This window comes from Podarcis tiliguerta (assembly GCF_965153285.1).
Source record: "Podarcis tiliguerta genome assembly, chromosome: 16".
Taxonomy (NCBI): Eukaryota; Metazoa; Chordata; class Lepidosauria; order Squamata; family Lacertidae; genus Podarcis; species Podarcis tiliguerta.
Window position 1 is genome coordinate 29,129,588 of NC_139549.1, and position 23,659 is coordinate 29,153,246.

Below are 23,659 nucleotides of genomic sequence, written 5' to 3' on the forward strand. Positions count from 1 at the left end.
GTTTGTCCGAGAAACAAGCAAGGCAGCTTAGGCCTCCTCTCTCTCAACCGTTACCAGAGAGCAGAGCCCTTCCTTCAGATGGCCTTAATGGGAGAGATTGGGGGGGGGGAAGGGTTCACTCCAACAGCTCTGCTGTGGAAGACCAGCTCCATCACGAACTCCCTAACCCTGGACTGTGCCAGCTGGCCATTACAAGAACAATTGACTTGATAATAATAATTTATACCCAGCCACTCTGGGCGGCTCCCAACAGAATATTAAAAACACGATAAAACATCACACATTAAAAAATTCCCTATACAGGGCTGCCTTCAGATGTCTTCTAAAAGTCAGATAATTGTTTATTTCCTTGGCATCTGATGGAAGGGTGTTCCACAGGGCGGGTGCCACCACCAAGAAGGCCCTCTGCCTGGTTCCTTGTAACCTCACTTCTCGCAGTGAGGGAACCACCAGAAGACCCTCGGAGGTGGACCTCAGTGTCTGGGCTGAATGATGGGGGTGGAGACGCTCCTTCAGGTATACTGGGCCAAGGCTGTTTAGGGCTTTAAAGCTCAGCACCAACACTTTGAATTGTGCTCGGAAACATACTGGGTGGCAATGTGGGTCTTTCAGGACCAGTGTTATATGGTCTCGGCGGCCACTCCAGTCTAGCTGCCACATTCTGGATTAGTTGTAGTTTCCAGGCCACCTTCAAAGGTAGCCCCACGTAGAGCACATGGCAGTAGTCCAAGCAGGAGATACCCAGAACATGTACCACTCTGCCCCTCTTCCCTCCCTGCCTGTTTTTCCTTGTGTGTCATGTCTTTTAGATGGTATGTCTGTGGGCAAGGGACGGTCTTGTTTTACTTGAGTACAGGCAACTCCACATTTACATGGGGGTTACATTCTGAAGCGCTTTACGGACTCCCTCCAAACCTCCAACTCTCCACAGGCCTCAAAGACTCATGGGATTGCACTTGTGAAGCTCTTGTGGGATTGCTAGATGCAGTTTTCGTAACCGTGCTTGCCGTTTACGAGCTCTTTTTTTGGGGGGGGGAGGCTTTCTGCCCCTTTAAAAGTGCCACTTCCGGGTTCACAGCGATCCACACAGTCACTTGAACACACATAAATGGGGAGTTGCCTCTATAGGCGAGCTATGCTGGGAGCCTTTCGGGCTGAAGAGTGGAGCACTAATAATAATAATATTAATAACAACAACAACAACAACAACAACAATAATAATAATAATAATAATAATAATAATAATAATAATAATTTATTTGTACCCCGCCCATCTGGCTGGGTTTCCCCAGCCACTCTCGGCGGCTTCCAACAAAGATGAAAAATACACTAAAATGTCACATATTAAAAACTTCCCTGAACAGGGCTGCCTTCAGATGTCTTATGAATGTCAGGTAGTTGTTTATCGCTTTGACATCTGATGGGAGGGCGTTCCACAGGGCGGGTGCCACTACCGAGAAGGCCCTCTGCCTGGTTCCCTGTAACTTGGCCTCTCGCAGTGAGGGAACCGCCAGAAGGCCCTCGGAGCTGGACCTCAGCATCCGGGCAGAACAATGGGGGTGGAGACGCTCCTTCAGATATACTGGACTGAGGCCGTTTGCTCTAAATAACTAGATAAATATAAAACCAAGACACACTCACGCAAGAGGTCCTTCATATTTCATGATCTGATAGGCACAGTCCCAAGTGCTCTTGTACTTGTGAGACTCCAGGCCCTGTATAAGAAGATTGGCAGGGGGAGAGAGACAGATTGAATTGAAATAGTTTATTGTCACTTGTACAACTTGTATACAGTGGTACCTCGGGTTAAGTACTTATTCGTTCCGGGGGTCCGTTCTTAACCTGAAGCACGACTTTAGCTAACGGGGCCTGCTGCTGCGCCGCCGGAGCACGATTTCTGTTCTTATCCTGAAGCAAAGTTCTTAACCCGAGGTACTATTTCTGGGTTAGTGGAGTCTGTAACCTGAAGCGTATGTAACCCGAGGTACCACCGTACAGTGAGATTACACGAGCACCCCCTACTCAGCTCTCTTAGTCTTAATTCCCCTCGTTTACTGATGCACACCCACCAAACCCAAAAGTCAGTTGCCTTGTTGTTATCTTTTCATTCAGCAGCCTAACAGCCCATGGATAGAAGCTATTCTTTACCCTGTTGCTGCGACTAATCATGCTTCTATATCTTCTGCCTGAGGCCAGGAGATCAAGAAAGTGCCGGCCAGGGTGTGAATCATCTCTGAGAATTTTCTTCACTCTCCTGAGGCAACGTTCTTCCGCTATTTCATCCAGCGGCTTCACGGGACAGCCCATAATATCTTGTGCTGTATACACTACCCTCTGTAGGCACTTCCTATCAGTTGATGTCAACCCAGCGTACCACACCGTGATGCAGTATGAAAGGTCAGAATATGCAGAAAGATCAGGCATATATAGGGATTAATTACCTGGTGTGGAACCTCTGGTTCCTGGGCTTAATCTGCCCCTCCAGCCCCTCCATTTCTAGCAAAATCCACCCACATGGGCTACCACCTGACGTCACCTGTCAATCCTTTTGATCCACCCTGCCACACTTCTACGATTGGGCTTTCCCTTTCACGTCCACCATTCCTACTCACGTTTATATAAAAGAGTGCAGGCATAATGCATTTTTTAACTCCCCACTCTCTTTGCCTCTGGCCATGCCCACCATTCAAATATGGCCCAGTTGGATGAAGAAGAAGAAGAGTTTGGATTTGATATTCCGCTTTATCAGTACCCTAAGGAATCTCAAAGCGGCTAACATTCTCCTTTTCCCTTCCTCGCCCACAACAAACACTCTGTGAGGTGAGTGGGGCTGAGAGACTTCAGAGAAGTGTGACTGGCCCAAGGTCACCCAGCAGCTGCATGTGGAGGAGCGGAGACGCGAACCCAGTTCACCAGATTACGAGTCTACCGCTCTTAATCACTACACCACACTGGCTCCCATAGTGAATCTGACCTACAGGCTTCCTTTGAAGAGAAGTTTAGAGATTTGGGCATACCTGCATCCTGGTCTTCACGACATCCAGTGGCGTGTTGCCAAAGACGCTGGCTGCACCGGCGATCGCCCCAAACAACCCAGTGACAAGCGGGTTGATGGCTTTATTTGGATTATCTCCTAGAAGGGGAAGGAAGATGAGGAGGAGGCGTGAGAGGAAACAGAGCAGAAAACAAAGGTGGCAGGAGTCAACTCACTCTGAAATGGAAATCTGGCTTGACTGTAAAAAGTGCATGTTGTTGTTTGCATTTATCTCCCACCTTTTTCTCCAGGGAGCTCAAGGTGGCTCTCCCAATCCTTATTTAATTCCCACAACAACCTGCGAGGTAGTTTAGGCTGTGAGTGAGTGATGGGCCCGAGGTCAACCAGGGAGCTTCGTGGCCCAGTGGGCATTCGAACCCTTGTCTCCCAGGTCCCAGCCTGACACTCTAACCACTACAACACCCTGCCTCTCATAATGTTGATAATACTAATAATAAATACTGTATTTTTCGCTCTATTAGACGCACCGGACGATTGGGTGCTCCTAGTTTTTAGGGGAGGAAAACAAGAAATAAGCAAGGAACGCAAAGCATCCTGAGCTAAGAGGGAGCGCTCCTCCATCTTCGCTCAGGAGGCTTTGCGGGGCTACCCCAGAAGCCAGGAGAGCAAGTGGGATCGGTGCGCACCGATCCCTCTTGCCCTCCTGGCTTCAACGAAAGCAAGCCTACTGGCTTTCCTCCCGCAAGAGCCACGTGCTCTTTAAAGGGAGCGCGGCTCTTGGGGGCTTTTCTGGGCGGTGGGGGAAGGGACAGAGCCGCACGCTCTGTCCCTTCCCCTACCTCCCGCAAAAGCCAAGGATGGCCGCACGAAGCCTCCGCAGGGCAGTGGGATGAAGGCTCCCCGCTCCCCTGCGGAGGCTTCGCGTGGCTAAGCCAGAAGCTGGAACAGGCAGCGGGATCCCGCTCGCTGTCCTGGCTTCCTCTTTAGCTGCGTGTAGCCTCTCCGGCCGGGAGAGGCTGCGCACGGCTATGGCATAAGCCAAGACAACCAGCGGGATGCATCCTGCTCGCTCTCCTGGCTTCCTCTTTAGCCGTGCTCAACATCTCCTGGGCAAGGGGAGCCTTCATGGGGAAAAGCCCCCAAGAGTCACACACACGCTCCACGTGGCTCTTTAGAGGGAGCGCTGACAGAGCCTCTCGCCTGCATTCACTCCATAACACACACACACATTTCCCCATACTTTTTAGGAGGGGAAAGGTGCGTCTTATAGAGCGAGAAATACGGTAGATAAACTTTATTCGTTGCAATATTGCACTTAAGCGTCTCAAAGCGACTTACACAGTAAAAATAAAACAAAGACATTCAAACCAGCAACAAACTAAAAACTAAAACACTGATCTGAGAACCTTTTGCGAAGCAACAAGTCCCAGCCACCTTACTTAGCAGATAAGCACAACAAAGGCCATAGATATATCAACCTATCCCCCAATTAAAAACCGTATGCCTGGGTAAGCAAGGATGTTTTCACCTGGCACCTAAAATGACACAACACTGGTGCCAGATGTGCTTCCCTGCAGAGCAGGGAGCCAACACTGAAAAGGCCCCTCATTCTGCTGCCACCTTCAGCACTTCCTTCACAGAGAGTGCATGGAGAAGGGCCTCTGATGATGGACTCAGGTTCTGATCTGATTCACGTGGGGAGAGGCTATGTTTGAAGTATTGGGAGCCACAAAAGTCTTGATAGGTCAAAACCAGCACTGAATCCCGAAAACTAATTGGCAGCCTTTTATTGGCACCACACTCGAACCAACTGAGTGACTGTATTTATAGGAAACTGCAGTGTTTTTGTTTTTTGTTTAAAGGTAGAGAACACTCAATCGACTCAAGAGCAGGGGAGAAGCACGGAGTTTATCTGGATCTAAAGACCTGCTTTTTGTTAAATGTGGGTATTTTTAGAATAGCACTTTCTCCAAAGGTGGATTTAAAAATACAGGAAAAAATGAATAGGTGGGCATAATTTGTTTGGGTCTTGTGCTTGGCACTCAGCTATGCAACACTGAACAGGGAGCTGTGTGAACAGCGCCCCTTAGTGGCTCAGCTGCAAAGAACAGTATATTATTTACATGCTATTATTTTATATATGAAGGGATGCGGTTGGCGCTGTGGGTTAAACCACAGAGCTTAGGCCTTGCCGATTAGAAGGTCAGCGGTTCGAATCCCCGCGACGGGGTGAGCTCCCGTTGCTCGGTCCCTGCTCCTGCCATCCTTGCAATTCGAAAGCACATCAAGTGCAAGTAGATAAATAGGTACCGCTCCGGCAGGAAGGTAAACGGCATTTCCGTGCTTTGCTCTGGTTCGCCAGAAGCGGCTTAGTCATGCTGGCCACATGACCTGGAAGCTGTACACCGGCTCCCTTGGCCAATAAAGCGAGATGAGCGCTGCAACCCCAGAGTCGGCCACGACTGGACCTAATGGTCAGGGGTCCCTTCACCTTTACCTATTTTATATATAAAGCCACCCACTAACACTGTTCTTTGTTCCAGCATGTTGTCTACCATCTCCAACATGTCTGGTTTATGTTGATACTGTTGTCGTACTGCTATTTTATTGTTATACGTGTACATATGACCTAAAATGTTTAAACTCCTAAAAAAATAAAAAAAAAATAAAAGACAAAACACTATTCTTTATATGCAAGCAGCATATAAAAACATCAAATTGAATCTTTCTGCCTTGCTGGGATGTGATCCTTGAACCCTGCTCATGCCTCTTGCTTGTCTGGATGGAGGCTCGAGAAGTGTGTGTGTAGAAACTAGTCTACTATACAAAGGTGAACATTCACATTGGTTGTTCAGCATGCTTACGCCTCTGGCCCACTGCTGGCATGCGGCCTCTGAAAAGCTGCACAGCAGGGAACGTGGCCCTCAGGCTGAAAAATATTCTCCAGCCATTCTCCAGATACGTGGGAAAGAAGCTGGTGACTGGCACCAGTGCATGCTGGGAAAAGAAAACCCAGGTGTCCGCTTGGATATTTCCGAGCACAATTCAAAGTGTTGGTGTTGACCTTTAAAGCCCTAAACGGCCTCGGCCCAGTATACCTGAAGGAGCGTCTCCACCCCCATCGTTCTGCCCGGATGCTGAGGTCCAGCTCCGAGGGCCTTCTGGTGGTTCCCTCATTGCGAGGTTACAGGGAACCAGGCAGAGGGCCTTCTTGGTAGTGGCACTCTCCCTGTGGAACGCCCTCCCATCAGATGTCAAAGAGATAAAAAACTACCTGACATTCAGAAGACATCTTAAGGCAGCCCTGTTCAGGGAAGTTTTTAATGATTGATGTTTTACTCTGTCTGATGGTTTAATCTGCTGAAAGCCACCAAGAGTGGCTGGGGCAAACCAGTCAGATGGGCAGCATATAATAATACTAATAAATAATGTGTGACATCTTAGTGTATTTTTGGTCTTTGTGGAAGCCGCCCAGAGTGGCTGGAGAAACCCAGCCAGATGGGCGGGGTACAAATAATATTATATTATTATTATTATTATTATTATTATTATTATTATTATTATTGCCATAGCAAAAGCCTTGAGGTTAGAAGATCTGGGACACTGTTCAGATTACCGCCCAGAAGATGATATCTGAAAAGGTGGATTCCAAATACCTTTGTACCAATTCCTGAGAGCTGTCATGACGAAAAAGCGAATAGCCTGGTTGGATCCCTGTTTCAGGACAGTCGCTGTTAAACCTTGGTAAGTTCCCCTGAGGCCTGCAGCAAAAAGAAAAAGAAGACCAGGAGGAAGAATAAGGCAGCAGGAAAACCACACTGTTGTTTGTTTATGAAAATATTTATAAGTCACTGACTCATAAAGAAAATACCAGAGCCGTTCGCAACAACTGTACATAAAAGTCCTATGAAAAATTAAAATCAAGAATCAGCCAACTGTTGTGGAAAGGGATGTTATTCTTCATTGCTTGCATAAGCCCGACGGAATAGAAAAGATTTCTGCAGGCGTTTAAATGCTGAAACAGAAGGTGCCTGCTGAGTCTCTATTGGCAAGTGTGTTCCCATAAGGCTGGGCTCACGACACGAAAGCCTCAGTTCTGTGTTCTTGTCAAATAAGCCTCGCCAACTTCGGTAATGATCAAGAAGGCTCCAGCAGGTGATATCACAGTGACTTGACACATATGAGTTCAGGTGGCCGCTGAGATACCCAGGGACTGAAGTTGTTTAAGGTAAAGGGACCCCTGACCATTAGGTCCAGTTGTGACCAACTCTGGGGTTGCGGCGCTCATCTCGCTTTACTGGCCGAGGGAGCCGGCGTACAGCTTCCGGGTCATGTGGCCAGCATGACTAAGCCGCTTCTGGTGAACCAGAGCAGCACACGGAAACGCCGTTTACCTTCCCGCCAGAGCAGTACCTATTTATCTACTTGCACTTTGACGTGCTTTTGAACTGCTAGGTTGGCAGGAGCAGGGACCGAGCAATGGGAGCTCACCCCGTTGCGGGGATTCGAACCGCCGACCTTCTGATCGGCAAGTCCTAGGCTCTGTGGTTTAACCCACAACACCACCCGCGTTTAGGGCTTTGTAAAAGAATACAAGAACCTTGACCCTGGGCTTGGCGGTGGGTGGGCAGCCAGTTGCAGATGCAATGGATCAGTGTGCCTGACTGTCAGCCAGAAGGTGGGTGGTTCAAGGCCACCTAGCAGTGGTTATGGGCAAGAACCCTGCATTGCAGGGGGTGGGAAATTGAACCCAGTCTCCCAGGTCCTAGTCCAGCACCCTAATCATTAAGTTACACTGGCTTTTAATTATTCCCTCTCAGTTTATGGCCATTGGACCAGAAGTAGCAACAAGATCTGGAGGATCACAGATTCCCCCGATTCAAGCAAAAGAACATTCAAGAGACCCCAAACTGAGAGATCTGAAGCTTCATTTACTTGCAATTTGAAAGCTGCTTTCTCATTCCCAATTATGCAAACCCCCAAAGTTCTCCTTGCCAAGGCCGTCTCGCTGCTAACAAACGCCAGGTCTCACCTTGTTGCCGAATGATCTCCCGCACCCCATGGAAGAAACCTCGATATTTTGGCTGCGGAGAGCACTGATCGTGGATGAACTTCACCTGTGGAGGAACAGCCACCAGGTCACTTACTGGCAAGTCAAGAGAGATTTTTAAACTCACTCAGCCTCTTCTAGACTGGGTTGTTTTCAAAAGGGGCAGCTGCATTCTGTAGCCCATCACTCACACAACAATATCACATAAGTGGTGGGGGGGAAAACTCCCTGAGAACTGTAGTTCGTTAATGGCAATAATGCTGTTTTAACCTCCACAACTTTTCACATGCACTCTAGTCTAAAGGCAGCAAGCTCCCGTTTCTCTTTCTGTGTGGCAATTCGCATCAGGAAGATGAGCTTCTTTCTCCCAAGCCCAGATAACAAAGGCAGCCAGACCACAGCTGTCAACTTTTCCCTTTTCTTGCGAGGAATCCTATTCTGAATAAGGGAATTTCCCTTTAAAAAAGGGAAAAGTTGGCAGCTATGGACCAGACCCAAAAAAGGAGGGAGATGGGTGGGAAATGCCCTTGCAATGTTTGCTGCTCACCACAAGGTGGGTTCCGGTGTTAAGAAGTCCCTGATGCTCAACCTGATGTGCAGCTTCACAAAAGATTCACGCATCTTTTTCCCCCTTTGGGAGCTGTACGGGAAACCACCGTGTGAAAAAGCATTTATTTTGCTGCAACTGCACGTCTTCAGAAGGTTGCTGTTCTGCCCTTTTCCAAACAGGTCATTCATTCGGTGTGTCTGTGTTTGTGTGTAGCGGCTTGAACAGTGTGTGAGGGTGTGCGTGCAAGAAAGAGAGAGTGTGTCTTAAATAGGGAAGGGACGCCTTGCATGCAGAAGATCCCAGGATCAAGTCCCTGGCATCTCCAGCTGGGGCTACGAAAGACCCTTGCCTGAAATCCTGGAGACCTGCTGCTGCCAGTCAGTGTAGACAATACTGTGGTATATTAGACCAATGGTCTGACTCAGCAGAAGGCAGCATGCTAGGCTGTGGGCTTCCCATGGCATCTAGTTAGCTACTAGGAGAACAGGATAATGGACTAAGATGGGCATCTGCGGGCCAGCAAGGAACTTTTTAGCTCCTTAATCTCTCAGATTCTATCTTCAGGTATTCATCATCATCATCATCAATTAAATTTGTATAACTTCCTATACCCGCAGGTCTAAGGGCGGATACAGCATAAAATCACAATATCGGAACACAAAATACATAAAAACTAAAACACTAAAACAATCCAATAAACCTGCCCCCAGGTAGGAGACGGGAGTGTCAGAATCCCTAGAGAGCTATCTTTTCTTTGGCGATCACTCACAGCCAAGTAAGATTGTCACGTTTTTAACATTGAGTCCGCAAGTGACTGTGGAGGCCAATTCTGGATCCACACATCCTTCCACAGTGGGGACATAGGTTTCTGGGCATGAGTTGATCATGGTGTGGATTTGCCAAGCGTGCCTTCCTCTTAGCACGTTTCTCCCTTTCGTCCTGAGTTTGAGCGTCTTCAAAGCCCATAACACCTTTGGTAAAGGCTGTTCTCCAACTGGAGCGCTCGCAGGCCAGTGTTTCCCAGTTGTCAGTGTTTATACTACTTTTTTTTAATAGATTTGCCTTGAGACAGTCTTTAGACCTCTTTTGTTGACTCACCAGCACTACGCTATCCATTTTTAAGTTTGGAATAGAGGAGTTGCTTTGGAAGACAATAATCAGGCATCCGCACAACACGACCAGTCCAACGAAGTTGATGTTGAAGAATCATTGCTTCCACACTGGTGATCTTTGCTTCTTCCAGTACACCAGCATTAGATCACCAGCTATAGCCAGTCAGCAGTTTGTATCCTACTGAAATTAATGGACACAACAAACTTAGGTCCATTCATTTCAATGGGTCTGCTATGAGCAGGACTTAGTTTGGCACCACATGGTATCAACACCACTGAGATAGATCAACCAATGATCTCATTTGGGATAAGGACAACTTCCTATTTGATGATTAAAAGGTAAAGGTAAAGGGATCCCTGACCATTAGGTCCAGTCGTGGCCGACTCTGGGGTTGCGACGCTCATCTCGCTTTATTGGCTGAGGGAGCCGGCGTGGCACTGTGGTTTAAACCACAGAGCCTAGGACTTGCTGATCAGAAGGTCGGCAGTTCGAATCCCCACGATGGGGTGAGCTCCCGTTGCTCAGTCCCTGCTCCTGCCAACCTAGCAGTTTGAAAGCACATCAAAGTGCAAGTAGATAAATAGGTACCGCTCCGGCGGGAAGGTAAACGGCGTTTCCGTGAACTGCTCTGGTTTGCCAGAAGTGGCTTAGTCATGCTGGCCACATGACCCGGAAGCTGTACGCCGGCTCCCTCGGCCAATAAAGCTTTTCAAGAACTTCTCCACAAAGCAGTTTACACAAACACACACACACATATTTATTTATTTGATGATTCTTTCAGATAAATAAATATGTGTGTGTGTTTGTGCAAACTGCTTTGTGGAGAAGTTCTTGAAAAGCTGGATACACATTTAATCAGCCCAAAAACAAGCAAACAAAGAAATAAACAAACACCACATTTTGTGTTTGTGTTTACTTTTATGGTTTCCATAGGGCACACCACAAGCACCGCTTCAGCCACGCCAGCCCCCAAGCCAGCCAGGAGCCCTCGTTTGCTGTCCAACTTCCCTTCTGCGTCTCTCATGTGGTTGCTGAGGAATTCAAACATGCCAAACCTGGAAAGAGAAAGAAGGTGGCTCGTGAAAGCTGAGGAGCACGGCGGGTAGGGGAGAAGAGAACACATTGCTCTTACCATTATTATATTATTTATTCAATTTATTCATCATTCACTGCTTTAAGGAGTCTCTGAGCAACTTAGCCCAAATTCCAGTATACATTTTGTATTTTAAAAAGTGACTAAGAAGTCCAATACTACTACTACTACTACTACAGAAATGAATAAAAATCCAAAAGTGATTACCTCACGGCGGCTTTCGGTATGGAACCATAAACCAGAGAGCTGAGGCCACGATAGAGCCCCTTGATCCCATGATCTCGGACGGTCACCTTCACACAGTCCACTGAAAAAGGAGAAAAAGAGTAACGTGACTGGGGAACGATTTATTGTTAATAATACTGCTTCGTACTTCAACAAGAACATATGCCCAGCCCACACCAGAAATATATATTACCAAGTGGAGCAAAATAAATCCAGTGAAACAAATCCCTGCTTAACATCTGCAGAAGTTTTATGCAGCCATGCATTCCCCCAGAGAATTCTGGGAACTGTAGTTTGCTGAGAGCTGTTAGAAGACTCCATGTAATAAATAAATAATTAATAATAATAATAATAATAATAATAATAATAATAATAATAATAATTTATATCCTGCCCATCTAGCTGGGTTTCCCCAGCCACTCTGGGCGGCTTCAAACAAAATATTAAAAAGGTAAAGGGACCCCTGACCATTAGGTCCAGTCGTGACCGACTCTTGGGTTGCAGCGTTCATCTGGCTTTATTGGCCGAGGGAGCCGGCGTACAGCTTCCGGGTCATGTGGCCAGCATGACTAAGCCACTTCTGGCGAACCAGAGCAACGCACGGAAACACCGTTTACCTTCCTGCCAGAGCAGTACCTATTTATCTACTTGCACTTTGACGTGCTTTCAAACTGCTAGCTTGGCAGGAGTAGGGACTGAGCAATGGGAGCCCACCCTGTCGCGGGGATTCGAACCGCCGACCTTCTGATCGGCAAGTCCTAGGCTCTGTGGTTTAACCCACAGTGCCACCCGTGTCCCTTCTAACAAAATATTAAGAATACATTAATACATCAGTCATTAAAAACTTCCCATTAAAATCTGCTCAGGGAACTATAAATCCCAGAATTCCCTGGGAAGAGGGGTTCCCTGCTACACCACTCTGAGAATTGTAGGTCTGTGAGGGGAACGATCTCCTAATAACGCTCAGCAGCAATAGCCAACTCTATTCCCTGGGATTATTTGGGGAAAGCCACAACTGTTTATAAAGTGGTATCGTAGCGCTTTAAATGGATAGTGCAGATGGGCCCTGAATCCTATACCACGGATGGGGAAAGGTGCAACCCTCTGAGTTTTGCAGGACTACGGCTCCCATCATCCCTCAGTATTAGCCGGCCTAGCTGAGGCTGATGGGAGTTGGAGTTCACCAGCATCCGAAGGACCACAGATTCCCTTTCGCTGTCCTATACAAAACAACATGGAGGTCTGAAGAAAAAATGGTGTATGCCCAAATAAGCAGAACTGGATCTAATAACCCTGAGAAACTCACCAACTATGATTCCCCCAGCAGATGCCAGGCTAACATTATTATTTTTTAGGACGAATGTTCTAGAAGGAACTTGAAGCAGCTTAGCTACTGTTGAATTTCTCTTATTTTTTAAAAATGCTTTTCCTGTCTAAAAAATGCTAACTTTCCTGGGTCTGAACTCTCCTGCTTCTTGGTCCATAAATTTCAGCAAACAAGACAAATGACTGTTCCCCATTTTAATTTCTTCTGAGATTTTAAAACAAAGTATATATATATATATTTTTACCGGCAACAAATCCCCATCCACACGCAGCCTTGAAATAAATCTTGTCTAAACGTAGCTATTTCTTTCGGTCTCCTTGGAAGGGTTTGTCATCCCTAGACACTTATCATCAGCTATGTACTCTGTCTTTGCAATTAGATCCGGCTTTTCGTGAGGCCGAGATGAATAACAAGAATCAAACTGGGATTTTTTTTTTGCTGGGCCATAATTAAGAAAGATTCTCATCTCCTCTCACTTCTGAGGACTGCGTGCAATGCGCCCTAAACAAGTTAGACGTTCTGTACTCAAGGCAACCCAATTTCTGCGCTAAGGAGGAGAGAAAAAAGAATTCTATTTCCTGAACCAATTCTTAAATCCACATAGGCCATTTTAGTAATTTATTGCATTCATAATCCGCCTTTCCTCCATGGAGCTCAATGGTGGCGTACATGGTTGGAGCGTGCTGCTGATAACGCCGAGGTTGCAGGTTCGATCCCCGCATGGGACGACTGCAAATTCCTGCATTGCAGGGGGTTGGACTAGATGACCGCCCAGGGTCCCTTCCAACTCTGATTCTACGATTCCCCTCTTCATTTGATCCCCACAACAGCCTTGTAAGGCAGGTTATTTATTTATTAAACTTCATCTGAAGATCTCAGAGCAGTTCACAAGATAAAAATACAGGGTAAAAATGCAAAACGAATAGTTAAAAAACGAAACAAAACACTCACCCCTCCCCGCCTTCCACAAACACATATATGCCTCCTTTTGCTCCTTGGATGAAGTAAAGGTAAAGGGACCCCTGACCATTAGGTCCAGTCGTGACTGACTCTGGGGTTGTGGCGCTCATCTCGCTTTATTGGCCGAGGGAGCCGGCGTACAGCTTCCGGGTCATGTGGCCAGCAGGACTAAGCCGCTTCTGGCAAACCAGAGCAGCGCACGGAAACGCCGTTTACCTTCCCGCCAGAGCGGTACCTATTTATCTACTTGCACTTTGACGTGCTTTCGAACTGCTAGGTTGGCAGGAGCAGGGACCGAGCAACGGGAGCTCCGTAACCCCAGAATCGTCCACGACTGGACCTAATGGTCAGGGGTCCCTTTACCTTTAGATGGACAAAGAGTCTGACCTGATATAAACCGGCTTCTACTGCTTTGGCTCACTAGCTCTCTGCAGGGTGGTCAAGGTCGGCCCTGCGGAGAGTTTGCAAAGCAGGCCACGTCAAGCCGAAAAATCATCAGCCTCTCCTGTGATGACCTACAAGGGGAGCCGAGTGTTTATCCTGCCAAATCAGAACTGCTCCGTATCCTTGGCTACCCTCGAGCCCTTGCTTTTAAACCGTGTGTTTCTGGCTACGTCAGAAGGACAGGGAGGGAAGATGGAACATTAAGAGCAGCAGGACACCAGAACAGCACAAAGCCCACTTCAACGACCCCTTTTCTCCGCGCACGAATTTAACGTGGGCACACAGCTCTTCCCGCACGACTCTCCCTATCCTTGCCATGGCTCCGGATTGCAAGCAGCCCCTGTGCCGCTGCTACCTGCAGAGTGAGGCCGGTGCCAAGCCGCTAAGGGGGTTCTGCAGCACAGCGTGTCTCATCGGTTGCAAATCCGGCACGCTCCAGCCAGGCTGGAACGCCGCCAACCTCCTTAGCGAGTCAGCCGGGCAAACAGGCTAGGCGATGAGTCATTGAGCTACTGCCTGCGGCACACGAGGTCCCCGGTCGCTCCTTTCCTTCTTGCTATCGTATGGTAGAACGGTCAGAGCTCAAGGCTATATTAAAGGGGGGGAGGTGAGGGGACATCCGTCAGGCTCAACTGAGCGGCTACATTGCACGCCACCGGTGAATGCCGCAAGGGACAGGGTGGTCCTGAAGGGCTTTGTTTCCTTGGGCTGGATAAATAAGGGAGGGGGTGGAACCCCCCCCCACACACACCATGACATGCGGTGCCCAATAAGGAAATTTTGTCCATGGTATGACTGTTTTCCACTTAGCCATTTTGACACTTTGGCACCCTATTTGCAAAATTTAAACAATACAGACGTGCTTTTGCAATATTTGGTTGTTCTTGAGGATCGATTTCCCCAAAAAAATCCACTGGAAAAAAGGTTGTGTCCCTGTGGAGATGGCAGTATTGAGTCAGTGGCTCATGTGCTTCTGGGTTGCACTCTTTATAAAGATTTGAGGATTAAGGTTATTACCCCTCTACTATTGTCCATGTCGGGTCCCTCAACCATTGCTAAGTATTCTTTCTTCTAGCACAGGGAAGTCCAATTTCCAAGAGACTGCGATCAACTCACGGGACAGAAAACTGGCAGTGGTTCCCTCGCTGCGAGAAGCTAAGTTACAGGGAACCAGGCAGAGGGCCTTCTCGGTAGTGGCACCTGCCCTGTGGAACGCCCTCCCACCAGATGTCAAAGAGAACAACAACTACCAGACTTTTAGAAGACATCTGAAGGCAGCCCTGTTTAGGGAAGCTTTTAATGTTTAACAGACCGTTGTATTTTAATATTTTGTTGGAAGCCACCCAGAGTGGCTGGGGCAAACCAGTCAGATGGGCAGGGTATAAATAAATAAATAATAATAATAATAATATTCCCCCACCCACTTGAAGGGCTGCATGAAGCAAGTACATAAAGGTAAAGGGACCCCTGACCATTAGGTCCAGTTGTGACCGACTCTGGGGTTGCAGCACTTATCTCGCTCTATTGGCTGAGGGAGCCGCTATACAGCTTCCGGGTCATGTGGCCAGCATGACCAAGCTGCTTCTGGCGAACCAGAGCAGCGCACGGAAACACCGTTTACCTTCCTGCCGGAGTGGTACCTATTTATCTACTTGAACTTTGGCGTGCTTTTGTACTGCTAGGTGGGCAGGAGCAGGGACCGAGCAACGGGAGCTCACCCCGTGGCGGGGATTCGAACCACCGACCTTCTGATCGGCAAGTCCTAGGCTCTGTGGTTTAACCCACAGCGCCTCCTGCGTCCACTTGAAAGGCTGCATGAAGCTAGTACATATCCCAGCTCAAAAACCCAATATTTAATTGTTTAAATAACCAAGTAAATAACCACACATTCATCCACCTGCAAAATGTGGCTCTTCCCCCATGGCACCTCTCAGAACAGCCTGGCCAGGGTCATGTTTTGGTTTGCTTGCGGGAATCGGTTTGGAGCAGACAACGGACAGTGAGGGATCTGGCGGGTTTCAGTCCTACCGTCTGGTGAAGACTTACCAATCCCTTTGTAGCGGGGCGGGTTTGCTTTCTCATCCAGCTGAAGCTGCGTTTTCACATACTCTGTGGGGAATGTAATGCAAATCTCAATGCCGCCAGCGATGCCACCTAGGGGAAAAAATAAAGCAAAGCAAAATAAAAACAACCCCCCATTTCCAAAAGAATCGCATCAACACTCTTTTCTCCTTCTGCCTGGCTACATCTGTCATGGAAATTCTACTCAATATTCATCCAGAACAGATTTCAACATATAGTTAGCAGAGTAAAAACTTAAAACACATTGCGGGATTCCCAAAATATAGACCAGAGGCAATTGTATTTCATCCAGCAGAAACCAATGGTGTCTCTTTTTTGGAAATATTTTTTTATTTGGTTTTCAAATATATATACATATAACAAAAATCAATTCCAAATCCAAATGTCGATTTACTCTTAATCTCCTGTCCCTGCCCCCCATCCCTTCCATGGTCCGATTGTTACTATTTTCCACTGCATATCAATACTACTCCAATTTGTAGTCTTCCTAAATTATCCGTACATTCTGTTACATTACAAGTGTGTTTAAAATCCTGCTAATGTTTTAACCTGCTTACAATGATCTTGTATATAAATTATGAACTTCTTCCATTCTTTTTTAAAGTTCTTGTCATTTTGGCTGCTGAGCTCCCCAGTAACCACAATGGTGTCAAAGTGCCACCATTGTATGATAAAGAATTGGAAATCCATGCCCAAGTTTGCAAATTATTTGAGAATATAAACCAAGACGATGTGGTTTTGCAAGGACATAACATAAGAAGAGACCAGCTGGATCAGGCCAAAGGCCCATCTAGTCTGGTATCCTGTCCTCACGGTGGAAAATCAGATGTAGAAAACACTGAGAAGTTCAAACACTCCCACATTAAATGAATAAGGCAATACTGGGTTCAGCGGAATACTTCCTGAAGATAGCAATACCCGATCTGGGATATCCCCTTGGAAACTGCAAGCGGGTGATCAACATAATGGACTCCTCCCCCATAACAACAACAACAAAAATTCTGCACACAGAAATCTAGCATGTCAGGGAGACTGCTAGGCTAGAACTCTTTTCTGTGACAACCCTTTTCTCGAAACTTCTGTGAAGGAACACTCAGTCCTCTCAACCCTCACATTTATTTATTGATACAATGGAAGCTTAGTTGTTGAACGTAATCCATTCTGGAAGACCGTATCACTTCTGAAATGTTCAACAACCGAGGTGCAATGGGTGGTTGGAAAATTCAATTGAGAAAATTGAGAAATGCGCCTCAGAAGCCATTCAACTTCCGAGGCGCGTTTGAAAACGGAAGCAATTACTTCCGGGTTTTCGGCGTTCAAAAACTGAAACGCCCGGCTTCTGAGACACTCAAAAACTGAGATCCCACTGTATTTACATTTATATCCCACCTTTCCTCTTCTTCTTCATTTTATACTCACAACAACCCTTTGAGGTAGGTTAGGCTGAGAGAAAGTGACTGGCCTGAGGAGCCCCTGTGAGCTTCAGTGCTTATTGTTTTTAGGAGACCCCTAGTTCTCTCACAGAGCTACAATTCCCCAGAGTTTCCCCTGAAGGGGATTGACTCTTATGTCACTCTGGAAACCGCACTGTGGTTGGAAATAAAAAAGGAACCCTCATTCATTTTATAGGCTTCACGTGTGCATTAATCCTCATTAGTTGCAGAACACTTAATGAGGCAGATGTTGTAAGCTGCTGCCAGGCATTTTCTATCCTTTGTGAACAGCTATCATTTCAGCCACCTCTAACCTAACCCAACCTCTCCCCTGCTCAAAACTTCCAGATTTCGCAAGCAAACATCAGACAGGATTGCAAAACGCATTAGCCAAGAATATCATCCTGTAGTGACATGGAGAGAGAGAGAGTGGTTGTCTAGAGAATGGATGGCGGCTAACAGATTGAGGTTGAATCCTGACAAGACAGAAGTACTGTTTTTGGGGGACAGGGGGTGGGCAGGTGTGGAGTACTCCCTGGTCCTGAATGGGGTAACTGTGCCCCTGAAGGACCAGGTGCGCAGACTGGGAGTCATTTTGGACTCACAGCTGTCCATGGAGGCACAGGTCAATTCTGTGTCCAGGGCAGCTTTCTACTACCTCCATCTGGTACGCAGGCTGAGACCCTACCTGCCCGTGGACTGTCTTGCCAGAGTGGTGCATGCTCTGGTTATCTCCCGCTTGGACTATGCAATGCTATGTGGGGCTACCTTTGAAGGTGACCCGGAAACTGCAATTAATCCAGAATGCGGCAGCTAGACTGGTGACTGGGAGCGGCCGCCGAGACCATATAACACCAGTCCTGAAAGACCTACATTGGCTCCCAATACGTTTCTGAGCACAATTCAAAGTGTTGGTGCTGACCTTTAAAGTCCTAAACGGCCTCAGTCCTGTATACCTGAAGGAGTGTTTCCACTGAGGTCAAAATCTGAGGGCCTTCTGGCGGTTCCCTCACTGTGAGATGTGAGGTTACAGGGAACCAGGCAGAGGGCCTTCTCGGTAGTGGCGCCTGCCCTGTGGAACGCCCTCCCACCAAATGTCAAGGAAATAAACAACTATCTGACTTTTAGAAGACATCTGAAGGCAGCCCTGTTCAGGATAGTTGTTTGAAAGTTTCTTCTGTGTTCTGTTGGAAGCCGCCCAGACTGGCAGGGGAAACCCAGATGGGTGGGGTATAAATAATAAATTATTATTATTATTATTTCGTCCAAGACTGACCCAGTGAGCTCCATGGCTGCGTGCGGATTTGAATCCGGCTCTTTTGCCACCCCCAGTGCAAAACTCTGACTGCTAGACCCCACTGGCTCTCAGCAGCAAGAAAACAGCTCTCCTCATAACTTTTAAGCACAGTCATGCTCCAAAAATCAGGCGCGTCCGGCAGCCTATGCATCTGAACAGCTTTGATGTGCTATATTTTTAATCTCCAGCTGGTTGGCCCACACAGAGAGACCTTCCTGAAACCTGACCTCCCTCTGTGGCTATGGAAATCCGCCCTCACGTCCTGACCCTGTCAACTGGCCGAGTCATTCTTTCCCCTACTATCATTCACCAAGAGGAACGCACCACCCAAGCATGACTCAGCACCAGGCATTTGCCCGTTGCCATTGGCTGGGACAGGAGCATGCCCAGTCAACGCCCAGGCCAGGAAATTAGGAGGAAGCAGGATCTGCATCAGCTGAGAGCAGGCTTTCAGATCTCACGATGATGACAAAGATGTCGGCAGGCCCGCAAGGGGGAAATATTCCATGCATGCTGAAAATTCGATTAAATGAGGACTTGGCCCCCGGGACTGGCTTTCGGCACTGAAAGCGCCACAGATTGTTCCTGCGCCAGACTTTGAGAGATGGCCCACACAACCGCTGAAAGATTTTTACAGGGGAGGGTGGGTGGAAAAATTATAGAACTGCAGAGTTGGAAGGGATCATGTGGTCATCTAGTCCAACCCCCTTGCAATGCAGGAATCTTTTGCCCAATGTGGATCTGGCGTAGGACACCTAACTATTAGCTTCGCCTAAACTAAGATCCCCCCGGTCTAATATCCCTAGTGCTGCAAGATTGTCACAAGAGCGCCAGGACTAAAACCGTCTATCAAAAACTTCACTCTTGTGGTTTATCACCACAACAGCTACTCACTTTGTGTTTTAGTTAAACAAACAGTCTAATTTGTCAGTGCCTAAATGATATCAAGCATCAGAACAACTTGGCCACAATAAGGAAATTTTGCCCATGGTATGACTATTTTCCACCTTCCCATTTCGAATCTCTGGCACCTCTCTGCATCACCTAGGAATTCCAAAATATAGACACGCTTTTACTCTCTCAAGATTGTCACGATTCCTACAGATTCCACACAAAAAACGCTTGTGTCCCTGTGGAGATGGCAGTACTGAATTGATGGCACATGCCCTGCTGGCTTGAGCTCTTTATAAAGACTTGAGGAATGAGATTATCACCCCTCTTTTATTGTCCATTCCGGGTCGCCCAGCCACTGCCACAGTGTCCGTTCTCTTGGCAGATCAAGATGAGCAGGTGACAGCAACGGTTGCAAGGTTTTTAGCTGCGGCAATCAGAATAAGATCCACTGCTTGACTATTGATTCAAAACTCTAAAATGTATTTAATATAATTGACTTTTTATTTCTATTCTATGTATATTGTACAGTTGTTTTATTGCTATGGCTGACGCAAATAAAGATTCATTCATTCCTTTGCCCAATGTGAGTCTCGAATCCAAGAGCCTGAGATTCCGTGTCTCCTGCTCTTCCAGCTGATCTATCCCAGAGATGGCCCGTTTACAGAAATGAGAATTTCAGGTAGCTAAGGATGGCAGAAAGAGGCTCCCATCTGAATATTCAAAACAGCAACATACAACTTCAAACAGCCACAGCCTCCCTCCAAGAACCCTGGGAACCGTAGAGTTTTGTCCAGGGCGCTAAAAGTTGTTGGGAGATCACCCAGTCCCAATACAGACCTACAATTTCCACAGAAATGGAAACCACGCTGTGAATTTTAGCTCTGTGAAGGGGACAGGGGGTTGCATGCCAAATTTCTGCACTCTGAACAAACTACATTTCCCAGAATCCTGGCGCAGGCATGGAAATGCAAGCGAGATCGCTTTTAATTTATTTACAATATTCGCACGCCGCTTAACGCGTGAAATCCCTAAGCTGTTTACACAAAACACAACACCGTCATTTAAAAAATGGAAAAGGGGGGAGCCCACTGTGGCCCAGGACACTTTTTATTATTTATGAATCACCTAATTAAAAGAACTATTATTACGTTAATTTATATATACAGTGGTACCTCAGGTTACATACGCTTCAGGTTACATACGCTTCAGGTTACAAATGCTTCAGGTTACAGACTCCGCTAACCCAGAAATAGTACCTCGGGTTAAGAACTTCGCTTCAGGATGAGAACAGAAATTGTGCTCCAGCGGGAGGCCCCATTAGCTAAAGTGGTGCTTCAGGTTAAGAACAGTTCCAGGTTAAGAACGGACCTCCAGAACGAATTAAGTACTTAACCTGAGGTACCACTGTATATATATTGATTCATAATTGAAAGAAATCTCTGAACGACACCCAAAAAATATCGCAGAACAAAGTCAAATGCAAAAAAAAGAAAAAGAAAAAAAACTGCAGGAGCACAGAACAGGAATGATAACAATATTTAATTTTTCAAAAGTCTTTAAACCGGGCAGCACTTTAAAAGGACGATGGTCCCCTGTGAATTAGGCCAGCTAGCTGCCCTAACCTTAAATCTCTGCTGAATGGAACGTGTTGTGTGTTTTTTAGAGCAACAAAGATTTCAAGGCGCCTCTCACTAGAGAGATTTTCTACAGGGCAGGGACTGAATAAAGTCTATTTGAATGCTTGCTTCTGGCCGCTTATCCTGTTACCTGATAAACTAGTTCTGGGTGCTCTCGGAATTAAAACAGCAGCCATTCCTCCTCCAGATTCTTCTCACGCCCCCAAAGCCCCTGGGAGCAATCTCATCTCCTTGACCTGCTCTAGCAAAAGATTACGCCTGCTTTCAAAAGGGTCTTCCATTCTTAAAAAGGCAACAGGGTTCCAAAGTGAGGCCTCTCTATTATTTTCGGGTTGGGGGGAAACCCCCCTGCATTGATCCAACTTAGCCCTTGTTCCCGCCGTCTGACGGAGGGAAATATAAAAGGCTGGCCTTTGGGAGTTTGCCAGCTCAGTTAATTCTCACACCACAGAAGCAAGATTCTTCAAACCCTCCAATACGGTGCTAGAAACCCAGATATATAAAGCTTATCGTCAAATGGCACATTAAACCTAGGTTACGGTCGCCACAATGGAATGGTCCAGCCACCCTTTTATTTATTTATTTTTGCAGTGAAATTTATAATAATAATAATAATAATAATAATAATAATAATAATAATTGTTATTATTATTATTATTCCTTTCATTTCTAGACAGCTTTGTATTTTAAGGGAGGGGGGGATCTCAAAACGGTTTGCAACACATTAAAACAACCAACAACACAACCCAAAGTAAAACCAATTCAAGTCTAACAATGTTCCAATAATATCTCACGGGAACCATGTTAGCTACCCCTGTTCTGTGCCATTTTTTTCCAATGAAGTCTATTATTATTATAGTCATTATTACTTCATTCCTATACCGCTTTATATTTTAAAGAACAAACCTCAAAGCACATTAAAACATCCAATAAAACAATCCAGAATAGAAACAATTTCAAGCTTCTAGGAAAATATTTCACATCCTTCTCTAAGTGATGTTTTGCTTTCCATATATTTATCTGCCTACTTTATACAGCTGCCCCATAGCAGAAGTACTCTGGGGAGGCAGTGTGGAGTATTGGTTAGAGTGTCAGACTTAAGAAAGCTGGAGGCGCCAGTCAGATGGAGATATCAATCACCAACCCAGCATCCAGAGATCTCCACGTGGTCGCAGTTGGACCCATGTCTCTCTCTTTCAATCTTTCTTCCATCTCTCTTTCTTTCTCTTTCTTTCCCCCTCTTCTTTTTTCTTTCTTTCCCTCTGGATCTATGCATTTATTTTATCTAGGTTAGTGTTTTAGTCGGGACAACAAAAAGATATTTGATAATAATCTTTGTAGTGATGTATGGAAGCGAGAGCTGGACCATGAAGAAGGCTGATCGCAGAAGAATTGATGCTTTTGAATTATGGTGCTGGAGGAGACTCTTGAGAGTCCCATGGACTGCAAGAAGATCAAACCTCTCCATTCTGAAGGAAATCAGCCCTGAGTGCTCACTGGAAGGACAGATCCTGAAGCTGAGGCTCCAATACTTTGGCCGCCTCATGAGAAGAGAAGACTCCCTGGAAAAGACCCTGATGTTGGGAAAGATGGAGGGCACAAGGAGAAGGGGACGACAGAGGACGAGACAGTGTTAGACAGTGTTCTCGAAGCTACCAACATGAGTTTGACTAAACTGCGGGAGGCAGTGGAAGACAGGAGTGCCTGGCGTGCTCTGGTCCAGGGGGTCACGAAGAGTCAGACACGACTAAACGACTAAACAGCAACAACAATAAAATCTAATAAAAATTATCCTCTCCCCATAGCTGTCAAGTGCCCCTTATTTGAAGGGACAGTCCCTTATTCCAGTGCCATGTCCCTTATTGATGGAGGTCCCTTAAATGTCGTCCCTTAAATTTCAAAGGAAGCCGTTCCTCTCCCTCCCTCCCTGCCGGCCAGGGAGGAGGGAGGCTCCAACTGTGTTGCTTGGCTGTGTTGCTCACCCAATAAGAAGTCTAAGAACGACTGGGGGGTGGAGCTTGCATGCTTTGTGTGTGGCTAGTTAATGCAAGCTGAGGAGGTTTTTAAATGCTGGACGCCATTTTGCTGCACGTGCTGCTGCAAACTTTGCAGTGCAAAGCCAGACCGGGAAGGCATCTTAAGTTGAGGCTGCATAGGCCTTGTGGTGCATGTGATTCAGATTCTGTTCAGTTGAACCTCTGGTTACAAAGTTGGTTGGACAGTGTTCTCGAAGTTACCAGCATGAGTTTGACTAGACTGCAGGAGGACAGGAAGACTGGAGTGCCTGGCACAGGTGAGGCTGCAGGTCCCTTATTTTGGCTGCTGGTCCCTTATTTTCAAGGCTGCTGGTCTCTTATTTTCAAATCTGTAAGTTGACAGCTATGCCTCTCCCTCCCAAAAGAATATCCCTACTTTAAGCCTTGAAATATCCCGGTCTGTTACTCTGGAGAGCTGTTGCCAGTACTGAGCTGGACTCCCTCTCATGTTCCTATTTAATTTGGTCCTTTTGTCCCATGAGGACTAGAATCTTTCTCTAGCTCTTTTTTAAGGGGAAAGGCC

The 23,659-nt window shown here is 46.7% G+C and overlaps 1 protein-coding gene across 1 annotated transcript in view; it reads right to left on the bottom strand.

Annotated features, from left to right (window-relative positions):
* SLC25A1 (solute carrier family 25 member 1) overlaps window positions 1–23,659 on the bottom strand; it is a 54,748-nt gene that overhangs the window by 4,120 nt on the left and 26,969 nt on the right. The window contains exons 2-8 of the mRNA XM_083418362.1: window positions 15,804–15,911; window positions 11,009–11,108; window positions 10,625–10,763; window positions 8,028–8,112; window positions 6,652–6,756; window positions 3,018–3,133; window positions 1,642–1,715 (exon numbers count right to left, since the gene is read on the bottom strand). Of these exons, the coding sequence (XP_083274488.1) occupies window positions 1,642–1,715; window positions 3,018–3,133; window positions 6,652–6,756; window positions 8,028–8,112; window positions 10,625–10,763; window positions 11,009–11,108; window positions 15,804–15,911 (727 nt within the window). The remainder of the gene's footprint in view (window positions 1–1,641; window positions 1,716–3,017; window positions 3,134–6,651; window positions 6,757–8,027; window positions 8,113–10,624; window positions 10,764–11,008; window positions 11,109–15,803; window positions 15,912–23,659) is intronic.